Raw genomic sequence first — 13,146 nt, 5'->3', positions numbered from 1 at the left:
CACTTTAATAGAAATGGTGGTAGAGGGAGTCCAAATTTCACATCCACCATTTCTTGCTGTTTAACCTTGGATGTTACAAAATCCAAGTCTATTTCATCAGCTGTAAAATGGGGAGAATATTATCTATATCCTAAGAATTTTGTAAAGATTAAATTCTATATGTAAGAAATGAGTTGCATTAGTTGTCTTCAGAAAGGAAAACTTGGTAGGCTGGAGGTGGTAGAAATGGAAAAGAGGCTTTCTTTTATCATACTGTTTGGATTATTTGTATTTTATACCAAGAATTACCTTTTAAAACATTAATTTCTTTTAAAAATAGGATGTTTAATGCACTAGGGTGCGATAGTCCTTCCTTGATTCTGACCAAATTAATCCCTAAATCACCTTTGATTCACAGGATAATCCAGAGAAAACAGCTGCCACAATAAGAGGAAATTTTTATATCACTGGTGACAGAGGAGTGATGGACAACAATGGATATTTTTGGTTTGTCGGCAGAGCTGATGATGTCATCATATCCTCTGGGTTTGTACACTTGCCACACATTTGCCAGGAGAGATTTCCTACTTGGGTGGGGCAATGACCAAAGCCTTCCTTTCTCTCTTCTAGGTTTCGTATTGGGCCATTTGAAGTGGAGAGTGCATTAATTGAGCACCCAGCAGTTGTTGAATCAGCTGTTGTCAGTAGTCCAGATCCAGTCAGAGGAGAGGTAGAGTAAATGTCACTAATTAAAGTAGCAAGTTCATATTTTCAAGTTTTGTGCATTTGACCAATGTAGACTGAATCAAGAATAGTCATTTACTTCTCATTATGAGGCACACACATTGCAAAAAGGGATATGTAAGTAATCAATTTTATAAATGAGTTGTTCCCCAAGGGAGTATTTTAGAATGCTTTCGGTAGCAAGTGACAGAAACTCAACTCAAACTGAAGAGGGGTGGTGGCATTGGCTCACTTAAGTGAGAGGTCCAGGGGTAGTAAGACTTCAGGTACAGCTACATCCAAGGGTTCTCCTCTTTATGTTGGCTCCATTCAGGCAAGTTCTTCCTACTTGATAGCAACACCAACTTCAGGCTTACACAGCTTAATAACCCCATTGGAAGGAAGGAGGTTCCCTTTCCAACAGTTTCAAGCAACATCCAGGATCACATTGACCTATCTTGGATGACATCTCTAAAGTAACCAACATGGTCAGGGGGAATGGTATATGCTGACTTTCCAGACCTGGATCCTATGCCTGTCCTTAGAGATAGGGGTTGTTGTCAACCCCACTATTTCTAAAAGGATGAGCAGATACCATATGCCCAGATATTAGGGAACTCAGACCATTTTCTCACAGAAACAATGCAAATAGGAGATTGTGGCCAGGTTTATGAGCAAGCCCCAAAAGCCTATTTCAGAAATAATGAAAGGTGATGACAATAATAAACTGGAAGGAAGCCATATGGTACAGAAAGGAGTTTCCTTTCCTCATAAAAGTTTTCTAGACTCAGAAAGTGGCAAAATTTGAAAATACTCTACCAGCATCGTCCCAACATCTCTTTCTGTACCTCCCCCTCAGGTATCAGTGACACCCTGCAGTGACACTATGGATCTCAGCTCTATTTATTCTTCCCTCCTGTATCCCCTCCTCTCTGGATGTATTTCATGCTTCAAAAGTATTTCCACCTGCTACCATATTCTCAGTCTGTCAACACAACTTGTTTTAGCTGAACATCAGAAGTAAATACCAAGTAGAGTCAATGTGTGAATTGATTCTATTCATAATGTATGAAGAATTTAAAGGATACTTACCAACGTCAGTAATTTTCTAATTGGTGTATTTTAAACAGTGTTATAAAAAGAAGCAAAAACTATCAGGCAAGAGGATGTTTGGGGAATAGATCAGTCCTTCCTGAGAGTCCATGTCCCAGGGTACACAATCCTTCCTCTACCAGGCCTCCCCAAACCTCCTCTAATAGAAACTCCAATTGCTTCTAACATGTTTGGTGGCGTAGGTGGTCATATGTAAATCAAGGACTACCTGTATAATAAATAGGGCCAGACTGATTGAAATGTTAAATATATACATGGCAGGTACATAAAACTCAACCTTCAGCATTATTGACTCCTGACCCTCCTCAAACTTGAAAACCATTTTCTGGAATTAGATCTCAAAACATCACTTTACAATGGTATCCAAGCTTTGTTCAGAGGTGATCTCAGGTATCTGCATTCATCACTCATGCTTCTATTATCAACTAACAAGTACCTGTTTTCAGAATTGGATCCAAACTCTTGATGTGTATGAAAAACAAACATAACAATATAAATTGATTTTTCTCCTACAGGTAGTGAAAGCTTTTGTTGTCTTGTCTGCACCCTTTAAATCATCTAACCAAGAGAAATTAACTCTTGAACTTCAAGATCATGTGAAAAAATTAACTGCACCTTACAAATACCCAAGAAAGGCAAGTACTTTGCCAAGTAAAGTGTGTGTTACAAAACTATAGTCTAAGCTGGTAAATAGATTTTATTAGCTTTTGACTTTATAGTAGCTCCTTATATAGGTAAAAGACAGCTATTTCAATTTGTTTAATGTTCAGAATTTTGCTTTAAAATGTTTTATATTGGGGCACTACAAATGTTTGAAAAACTGAGTTTGCAAAGTTTCATCAGCTCTGCAATACTGAGAAACTACTAAGGATCTTTACAGAACTAATCAATCCCATTTCTCATGAGAAAAAAAATGGTGAAAGAATCGTCATGTGCATTGTTTTTTAAGGATGGTACTGGACTCATCTTTCTTAATATTCTTGGGCCAGAATACCCCTATAAATTAAAAACATATGCCTTTAAGTATCAAGTGACCACATTTAAGAATCAGTAAGAAGTATCCAAAGAAACTGTGGCATCTTTTCCAGTCATCTTCAAAGGAAGATTTAAGAACAATTCTATATAAAGACACAGAGATGACACTGCAGTTCCCTTCTAGCCCTATAATCCTATTGGTTGACAGTGACTGCTCCCCTACATGAAAATTCCATTTCATTGGCATCATTTCACCCAAAAGGTAGTTAATTTTCTAAGAACTGGTCACATTTTCTTCATTAAAGTCACTAAAATCAATGACCAGTTGATTTCCTGAAATTTTATTGGAGGGCATTTAAAAATACAGAAATCATATCCTGGCAGAGGGAAACGAAGGGAGGATTTTAGGGTCTTCAGATCAGGGCATAAGGGGAAAATTTGTATGCACCAAAAACTACTCCTAAAAATCTCCCTAAAGAAACTCCAGGACCCATATCTTAAATTCTCAAAAGCCAAGAATTAACTTCTTCTGTTTCTCTTCATATTCAGAGGTGGTCTCCATTTCCCTGCAGCAGTAGAGGCCTGGGTCTAGTTTAAACTGGGGGAAAGTAATGGGGTAAAGGGATAATTTTCTTCTTCTGGCAAAATACCTATGTGAATCTGCACTAAAAACTCACATGAGACTCCATTGTCATCCTTATTATATAAATGGAATAATTTCTGGTGTCCAAAAAATTCAATGAGTTAAGAAGAATCTGAACTCTAAAACTTAACACCAGTTTCATGAGCATTCTTTTATTATATTGAGAATTGGGATAAGTCAAAATGGAACCAAGTGTCTCTTATGTTTTTCTGTCAATTAGGTGGAATTTGTTCAAGATCTTCCGAAGACAATCACTGGGAAAATCAAACGAAATGTTTTAAGAGACCAAGAATGGGGAAGAGCGTAGCTTGATAAGAAAATTGAGGCATTAAGTATTTATATAACTGCTTTCTTTTAGTTCTTGTTTCCGATAATTCAATAACTACTGTCTTAAAATGTTCAAGTTTTTCCGGGTCGAAAATTTGAACTGAGTTTTTGGTTTTTTTTTTACACCACACCCCCCCCCCCCCCGCCAAGAAATCTAAAAATATTTAGGAAGAAAATTGTTATTACTGAACTGACAAAGACAAGGATTCTGATTTGTAGTGTTTAAAATAGCAAGAGTCAAATGATTGCTTAGAAAAGAATAGAGGGCAATGAATCTCACATCTTGTGCCTGATTAATTCAAAGTAAAGGTAAGAATTATTCTAAGAAAGATGGTACAAAACAGAATTCCTTCTGCTTAACATCTTTATGTATTACCAATACTTTAAAATGGATTAAAAGATGTTAAAATGAGGAATATAACTAATCGAAAAGCCAATAAATGAATTTAATGAAATCTCCAGAAGTATATTACTGTAACTCATTTTAAAGCAAATCCACTGTAAAATATCCGAAATTTGATTTATTTAGGAGTATTAGTTATTTGAATAATTAACAAATTATATTTTAACTTTTTCAGGGCCATGTACATGACTTTTTAGTTACTTTGATACATAATTTGCTATATAAATGTCTTTTATGAATATACTCTAAAGCAAGAGATTTACCAAGATGCAGAAAGAATGAAAAAGTACAAAACACCAATCTTTAGGGAACAAATTTATTTCAATTTTTCTGAAAATATCAGGAACTTTGAAAAAAACACTGAACATTTGGCCATACCAAAAGTAAAATACAAGTTAACATTTGAAAATCATGATTAACCTTTGCGAAACATGTTTTAAAATATACTAAGTTTAACACTCTTTCCTCTCTAAAGCAAAACAAGTTAACTAAATCACAAAACTGGAGTTTTTTCTTAACTAAATTGGTTTTTTAGTTTAAAAAATTATAAGGAAAATAAAAAGCACTCAATTACCACCCTGAAATCTTATTTATAAAATAACATGCTCAAATGTCAGTGAAAATAAACAGTTTATAAACCTAAAAACAAATCTTTCAATGAATGAATTCAGATTCCAACAGAACATGGTACTGTATAGCTGGGGGAGAATAGCTTGTGTCACATCCAGGTTTTACCAAATACCAATAAATACAAAAGGAATTGAAAACAACCTATAATATTAGACTATTTCTATAGAGAGCAGCTTTCAAACAGTAAAAGGACCCAGTTCCATTGTTAAATATTCTGTAGGCATATGGCCAATTTTATTCCAAGTCTCTGTCTTGCACAATCAAAATAAATACCAGAATCCCTTTGTCTTGCACTATCAAAATAAAAGTATCTTTGTTGTAGAGTAAGTCTGCTGAAAAAGGCACCAAAATCTTACCCTTCCTGTTTCTCCAAATGATACTAGTAGTGCTCTTGTAATTCTTTCAGAATGACTTCAACACCATTAAGAATTAGCATTCTAAATATTAAAAGATGTATTAAGGAGGTTCTAGCCTGAGGAGCCCTCATCTGCATTAGCAAGGTCCTATTTTCTTTGCTCCCACCCCCACCCCAAATCCTTCTAGTCTGGCTTTCAAAGCAGGGCCACTAAGAGGATAAAAATATATTCTCATGTCACTGGCAATTTAACAGCCATTTAACATAGCCATTTGTGCAGGAAGGCTTCACATTTACAGTACTTGCTAGCACTTTAAAATTTAATAAATCCATCTCCAAAAGCTAATTTCATAGCCTCTAAATATTCCCTATCTGGACAGTTATTCTGCAGCCCTCTTTGGTATCTGTTTCTTACAGCCTTTATCTTTTTACTCTGAAGGAACCCTTAAAATAACTTTCAAATTTAGGGGACCCACATGGTACATTAGTGTGAGCACCAAGTTGTAGATATAAGAATACTCGTTTCACAGAAATTCAGAAATTATCAGACTAAAGCTCACCGAGTTATTCCTTTTCTCTCGAAGACAAATTCTCAGGCTGAGTAAAAGATTTAGAAAAAGAGCTCCTCACCCAGTCATACACTAGTGTTGCCAAAAAGAAAGGGAAGTACTGTTTAATTTGGTTTTGTCATTTTTTTCAGGTGGTTTTTAGTTAAGCCTTGAGAATTGTTGGTATCCTTCTTCATTCTCACGTCAGGTTGGCCATGCAAACATTTCAAGAGCTCCCTTAACAATGTGGTTTTTCAAAAGTCCTTTCAAATCTAAGAATCCTGTCACTTTAAAACTGGCCTACTATTTTAAGTACTCTGGTAATTAACCTTTTAGCTCAATCACCCTGTTCAAAACTCTTCTTCTCATCAGCCATTAGATGTATGATGTGGTATGTAGTGGAAGATTTATGTGCTCTGTCCAGGTTTTAGTTGTTTTTGTTGTTTTAATATTCTTGCATGAACAGGTCTTAAACAAAGGTAACTATTTTTGTAGCACTGTTTGGAACTTCATCTCTGTTATGAATAGCAGCAGCTCTCTGTGAAGAAAGCAGTATGCTATAACATCAACATTAGGATTTTCTTTTTTCATGAGGCAATACTTGTCATGGAGCCAACCACTGCACCAACAGTAAACATGACAGACCTTTGGTTTCCAGATAAGAAGACACTACATTAAATATATATTGTCATTTGTTTCTGGCAGCTCTGTGCAGCAGAAAAAGTTTCCCTGAATGTCACCATCATTTACAAATCTTACAAATGCTATAGCAGGATAAATATTCGTGAAATCTGTTGACTCATCAACCCAGATAGTGAAGCTGTTCCTTTTTAATTACACCAAACCTCTTGTGACTTATCATCAATAAGTCAATTTATTGAATTGAGAATAAAGTCTTTTCACTTTCTTATACAGCATCTTGCCCTGGCATTTTAATGTTGACATTAGTAGATTCTCACCAACTATGTATGTAAATTTTTCTTTTCCAGGGTAAGTTCTGCAACTAAGTAACCTGCTTCCTAAACCTTTTCAATGACTGTAACTTTTTTAACAAAACTTTATTGTTTTGACATCCCAATAACCATTTAAAATATTCAACATCTTTACTTGTCAAATGCCTGTGATTTATAGTTACAACTATTAGATATGTAACTATATGCCACAGACGACGCACAATGGAATAGGACAGCTTGAAGTACACCAAAAAAACCTTGGATAAGTAGTTTTCATTGTGAAGACAAACTGTGTGTGCTCTGTTACACTAGTATACTGTAGTAACTCAGAACACTGTAATTCTTCATCACTAAACTCATCAGAAATGTCTGTAGATCTGAGCCTAGAATGGTCCTCTTCTATTGTACACCTTGCCTTCAAATAGTGCAGCAGCATTGAACCATTAGTTGTTTTTAACAAGCAAATGTTAATAAAATATAAAATGGGCATAACTAAGGAAATCCACAAAAAAATACAAAAACTTAACAAAACAATTCATTTCTAACCTATACAATCCATGTTTTTTAAAGATTTACAACAAAATGGTAGGGACATCTGAGTTGTGGCATGTAAAAATTCCTTCCCTAGAATGAAAATTTCCCTCTAATTTCCTATTACATAGTGCTTGCTCACTCCCAAAAGTCAGTGGGCAGTGTATGAGGAAGGCTGGGGAAGGTAATCATGAGGGAGAAATCAACATTAGTCTCCTATCCTCCTACCCTCCATATAATAACAGTGTTCACCAATAATAAACCCCACCAAATGCATATGGGCCTACCGCACACTGCCACAAAGGGCTGAAAGATTGCTAACAAAATTAACAGAGTTGCTCAATCATTGTTCACTATTTATAAGTGCAGCACACAAAGTTCAAAAATATTTTCAGTCATAATTTTACATAGAACCCCAGTTGTGAAACTCACCTCCAACACCAGCTTTTTTTAAAATCCCCTATGAGAGGTCATTTTCATTTGACTTGAATTCTTCTGTGATTTGACTTGCAAGTTCAGGCTTAGTTTCCCCCTCATTCACTAACTGTGTTTCAGATTTTGGTTCTGTCTGTCCCACCTCTTCACTATTCTCTGGTACCACCTGCTGGTTATTTTTTCCTTCTACTGCATCACTTTGATTTGATTTGTCACCAGATTCCAATTTAGCTTCTTTCCTATTTCCTGCTTGCACTGTCGGCTTTGGGTTAAGCTGTGACAGGTCCTTGGCACTCTTTACCACTTCCTGGAGATTGTATTTTCTGAACAACATGTAATCTTTCACAACACTCAGGCAACAGACAGCTTTGATGATTTCTACTACCACTGTGTACTGTGGGTTGGTAAGATCCACTTTGTTTTCCGAATTGAGACTGCCAACTATTCCTGTAACAAAAAGAATAGGAAAACACTTAGGTTGAGAAGGATACTATTAAGCTTGAAATAAAAGAAAATTAAATTAAAATAAATAAAATAAAATATAAAATAAAATAATAAAATTAAATTAAAATAGAATAGAATAAAATAAAATAAATAAAAATAAAATAAAATAAAATAAAATAAAACCTTTTCTTTTTCTGTTTGGAACTTGTTAAAAATACACACACACACGTATATATACTAATCTACTCGTAGGTCTTTAGTTGAATTCACTAAACCCTTTTAATAAATAAATACAAATGAAATCCTGAGACATTTCATAGAAGAGTAAATTTTTTTCAAAAAAAAAATTCAATTGATTTGAAAAAGACTACCTAAAAAATCCCATCCAACTTACTGAAATCAGTTAGGTTTGATATTATTTTAAAGACATTTTAATATACTTATTCTACACTCAAAAATATAAATATTAACTCTTGTTTAAAAAAATCTTAAAAACATGGACAAGTGTTTAATATTGAACAACTATGTAAAGTCACTAATAGAAACATACCTGCCAATTCTTTGATAACTTCTTCTCTACTCATGTGACTGTTATTTCGAGATTTATATACTATCTGAAATGTCCCTTTATTTGGAGCTTTAAACCAGGGTTCCAAAAATGTTTCTGCGTATTTTTTCATATCCTCTAAGAAAGCCTTGCATGTGCCAGAGATGGGTAACATTCGTAAAATAACCCGAGTCTTCTTCTTCTTGGTTTTGTACATATCCTGGAGAATATGATGCACCAATTTCTCAGGTTCTAAAAGAAAAAGAAAAAAAATCAGCACAGAATAAACAAGTCAAGAACATAAGTTCTCAGACATTTTGGATACTTCAAACTCTAAGACAAAATTTCATTGGGATTGACGTAAATTGATGGTAGATGTAGAAGGAATTTTTGTGATGTATTTTAAATGAGTCTACACAGTTGTTTTTTCCAACTTATATTTGTTCCAAAATGTCCACTATGTGTGAATACTGCAGCTAATATTCTAACTCTTCAGCATTACTACTGCTTTCACTAAAAACAGATATTCTGATTTATCTAATTGCAATACCACTGTTGTTTTCCTGTAACAGGGACAACTATCAGGGTAACAAAAATTAAATAATACATACTTTTTTACCAAAAAGATAAACAACAACAACATAACAACAACAATCTGCAAATCACTAAAAAGGATTTAATGATTCCATTAGCTAAGTTAGCAAAGAGGTCTAGATTTCAGACCTGCAAGGAGCCCCAGAACCCAGAAGTGTACAAGATCAGGGACGGGAGGCCTGAGGTCACATCATGCCTACATACAGGTATGTTTGGAGTGGCTCAGTATTTTCAATATTTCTTAAATTAGTTGACCACATTTAAAAATCAAGAAATAGCTCCAGATTTCCAACTTCTTTTAAAAAAGTGGAAGATTTGGTGCTACCAGGACTACTTTTCCAAATGGCAACAACTGGCTGGAGCTGAGGAGAAAGGAGCAATTGTCCCTTTTAGAAAGGCCATGTACTCTGATTTTGCCTAAGTTATGGAAGAAGGCAACAGCAAAGCCAGGCTTCCATTACTAAGTCATTGCTATGTCCACCACCCCATTCTACTCCATAAGCCTAGTACAATCAAGCAATTAACTGAGTCACATCCATGGAGCCGCGTTTGAGGCAGGGAGAGGTCCAGATACAATGGTGTCAACAATTCTAAGGAATATAACTCAGACACACCTATTCCAAGTGTCCTGATGAAGACTACATTATTTGCTCCACTCTCCACTGACTGGAATCTTCTTAGCCTCATCTCTGTAGATGACTTAATATCACCAACTTCTTTCTTCAAGGCAGCCTCCACATCATCTTCTTCCTCACTTCCAGAGGGCTGTTGCTCCATCTCTGTAAACTATTTGCATAAAGCTAATGAGCAGAAATTCCACATATTTAAAAGTTATAATTAACTACTTATATGAAACCCCCAGTGGCAAATGGCTCAATTTTGACAATTAGGCTTTTACTGAGAGACTGAAACACCACTCCTTTAAAACATCATGCAAGAAGGAAGTTCCCTCAAACTGTCCTACATACCGTTTGAAAATGTTTTCAAAGCATCTTAGCAGTCTGGGACAGAGGGAAATATGTTCACAAGATGAATCATTTAGCCCGGACCTTAAAACTGTCACTAGAGGCCTCTCTCTCTCTCTAAATCCAACTCTGCAAATAAATTCATTGACCTCCCCACTACATGACTTCCAAGGGTGTGACCCTGGCCCTGGCATCATGGGATTGAGAATGTCTTCTTGACCAAAAGGGGAAAAAGAAATGTAACAAAATCAGGTTTCAGTGGCTAAGTGATTTCAAATAGAGTCTAGAGGCTATCCTGAAGGTTATTATTATGAAAGCTTCAGCTAGATATTGCATATTGCCACAGTATGCCAAGCACCAAGCAATAGTACTCCTGAAAACCCTAAAGAATACCCAAGTCTCTGAGACTATAAAAATTTCACCAAGTTTATTTTTCAGAAACTTAAAACGTCCAGATTGTTCTTATGCCAGGTGAGTCCCAGAGGCACGAGTCTCTTGAAGAACATGAACCAGCTGCATCCCCTTCCCTGTAATGTTGACACCCCTTTTGAACATGAACAAGTTAAGAGTGGTCATTGCCTAGATATCCCTGAAGATCGAGATAGCAATCAAGTGAGAGGGAGGAGCAGCAACAGACAAGACAGGATTATGACTACTGAATCATTATATAGATTTTACTGGATCATTATATATAAATACATATATCGTTTTTTGTTTGTTTTTTGTCTAGTTTACTAGGACAGCTAGAAGTGTGTGCCTGAAGTCAGGAAACTCTCCTTTTGGTTGACATCAGACCAAATGCATACAGAATTCAAAATCCTTACTCTTGCTCTACAGAGGAATAGAGCACAGAAACAGTTCAAGAACTTGCTCAAGGTACCAATATAGACTTGTTGCCCAGTTCTCTGTAACACCCATGGGCTTTCCAGTTTACCACTAATAAGTATGCATATTTATGAAGTCTTTATTATATACCAGAACGTGTCCTATGTAGTTGAGCAACTTTTTAGCCTCAAGGCAACCTTAAGAAATATTATCATTTTCTCTTTACAAATAAAGGAATTCCAGCTCAGCAGAGTTACTTTGCCCAAGTCCCAAAGCCAGTGTATAACTATCCTCTAAGAGCCTGAAAGCAAATCCCCTCTGTGCTATTCTTCTCCCTTTAATTGCTTGGGTAAGGGGCGGGGAGGGGGACAGTGTAGGTTGTATTGGTCCAGATCCCAACCCAATAAAAGCATAATTTCCAAACTGTGATGGAACAATTAGATTTTAGGTGGTACTGGTACAAAAGTTTTTACTTTTTGAAATATTGCATTTGAGAAATAACTAGCAGACTAAACCCAGTATTTCAGAGATATTACTGCTTAGGACAAATATGCATTACAACCATGACGTTCAGATGGTAGTAAGATATAACAATAGTCATGAGGATGAATGAAGTTTGTTCTTGTGAACTTGGGCTATCCAATCTTCTTGAGCCTCAGTATCCTCAAGAACGTTACCTCACAAGGTGGCCATGAGGACTAAATGCTAAATTTCTGAAGGCCTCAGCACAACGCCTGGCCCGCAGGAAGCAATCAATAAACGGGAGCTATCGGATTAAGGATGGAAAGAAGAGTCCAAAGTAAGCTCCGGAGCAAAACACCTAGGAGGATTTGAACTCTTTCCTACAGAAAAGCGAGAGGCAACGCGAGAGGGCGGGGCATAATCCAGACGACGACTTCCCCCACCTCCACAGCGCGCGCGGGAAGACACGGCGCGCATGCGTATAAAAGCAGCGGGCCTGCTCGCCACCCCTGCTCCCTCGCTAGCGTGCCCGTCCGCTCCGTTGCCGGTACCTTTTCTGGCCCATACATGTCGTCGCCGTATTCGTTGAGCAGGCTGTAAGCCTCTTCTACGCACTTGCGCTCGTTCATGTTGCAGGTAATAAGGATGCCCTGTAGCCCAGGCTCCAACTGTCGGGGACCCCCGGCGTCGCAGCGCCGAGTCCGCTTGGCCTGAACATACTGCGCCTTCCCTTTGCGCTTCCCACCGCTATGCTGAAGAGGCTGTTGGGCAGGAGTCGCCATGATGCGTACGAGCTGAAGCGAACGAGAAAAGCGTTTCTCCTCGCCCTTCCCAGCGTTCTCACTTCTGCTGGCGCTGGCTGGTTACGTCAGATGAGCGCGACGGCCTCCCCCTGGTCCCGCCTCCCAGCTTCATTCGGTGCTGCGCGGGGTTCTAAAGCCGGCCAGCCGCGCGCCGCGGAAAGGTGACGCGGGCCCCGCCTCTCCCCAAAATTGACAGGCATTTACTTCTGGCTCGCCGCCGGAAACAGAGGTTTCCATGGAGATGTGGCCTGTGGGTGGAGCTGGCTTGTATACTTAGGTTTTGGACTCGACTCTTGCGTTCTTTCATATACTCATTCGTGTTCATTGTTTGTTCAGTTCATATTTAATGAGCACCTGTGTGCTAGTCGGTGTTCTAAGTCCTGGGCTTGAGGCCGTGAAAAAAAAAGATACCGTTCTTGCTCACATTGACTTCAGGGGCGAACATTCCTGAGAAGTCAGTAGGGCCTTCGAAACCATCCTACTTGTGTCTGAAATGTGTGTCTTCAATAGACTTCCTTCTAGGTCCCCTGTTGCAGGACGCCAGGAGTTCAAAGAAGAACAAGACTCTGTGAAATCAGAGAGATCTGATCACCAGAATGACATTTTGAAAATACAGAGAATCGTAACCAAACTTCTTCACATTAAATTGTCCTAATGGGAACAGAGTATATTTTAGCTTATAAACTGATCTCTTATTAATACCAAAAACATTGTCCATATCAATTTCTTTGCACACTTTTGTCCTGGAATGAAATCATAAGTGACAGTGACATCAATTCAGTGTTTTTCCAAATGCACTTGATTTGGACAAGAAAGTCCCATTCCTCATTTCTGTACAAAATCATGAGGAGCCAAAAGAGGGTTTATCCTTTGTTGCCCTGGGCTCAATTA

The 13,146-nt window shown here is 37.4% G+C and overlaps 2 protein-coding genes across 2 annotated transcripts in view; one reads left to right on the top strand and one right to left on the bottom strand.

Moving 5' to 3' along the window:
• The window catches only part of LOC119517027 (acyl-coenzyme A synthetase ACSM4, mitochondrial), a 60,393-nt gene extending 53,664 nt beyond the window's left edge, over nt 1–6,729 (top strand). The window contains exons 11-14 of the mRNA XM_037813495.1: nt 398–525; nt 610–709; nt 2,331–2,450; nt 3,654–6,729. Of these exons, the coding sequence (XP_037669423.1) occupies nt 398–525; nt 610–709; nt 2,331–2,450; nt 3,654–3,740 (435 nt within the window). The 3' untranslated portion in view covers nt 3,741–6,729. The remainder of the gene's footprint in view (nt 1–397; nt 526–609; nt 710–2,330; nt 2,451–3,653) is intronic.
• THUMPD1 (THUMP domain containing 1) lies at nt 4,495–12,318 on the bottom strand. The gene is made up of 4 exons (XM_037813496.1): nt 12,004–12,318; nt 9,815–9,986; nt 8,610–8,858; nt 4,495–8,062 (listed from the first exon to the last, which is right to left on the bottom strand). The coding sequence occupies exons 1-4, from the start codon at nt 12,232–12,234 to the stop codon at nt 7,641–7,643; spliced, it is 1,074 nt and encodes a 357-aa protein (XP_037669424.1). The 5' UTR covers nt 12,235–12,318; the 3' UTR covers nt 4,495–7,640.
• Between the last annotated feature and the right edge of the window lie 828 nt (nt 12,319–13,146).

This window comes from Choloepus didactylus, chromosome 21, assembly GCF_015220235.1.
Source record: "Choloepus didactylus isolate mChoDid1 chromosome 21, mChoDid1.pri, whole genome shotgun sequence".
Classification (NCBI taxonomy): domain Eukaryota; kingdom Metazoa; phylum Chordata; class Mammalia; order Pilosa; family Megalonychidae; genus Choloepus; species Choloepus didactylus.
The sequence above is the reverse complement of the archived record's forward strand: the minus strand, read 5'-3'. Positions and strand labels throughout refer to the sequence as shown.

Excerpts from the sequence above, each read along its gene's own strand:
- THUMPD1 (XM_037813496.1), bottom strand. The coding sequence starts at position 12,234 with ATGGCGACTCCTGCCCAACAGCCTCTTCAGCATAGCGGTGGGAAGCGC. Across the intron at positions 9,987-12,003 it reads ACATGTATGGGCCAGAAAAG|TTTACAGAGATGGAGCAACA; the intron begins GTACCGGCAACG and ends TTATGCAAATAG. Across the intron at positions 8,063-8,609 it reads AGTTATCAAAGAATTGGCAG|GAATAGTTGGCAGTCTCAAT; the intron begins GTATGTTTCTAT and ends TTTTTGTTACAG.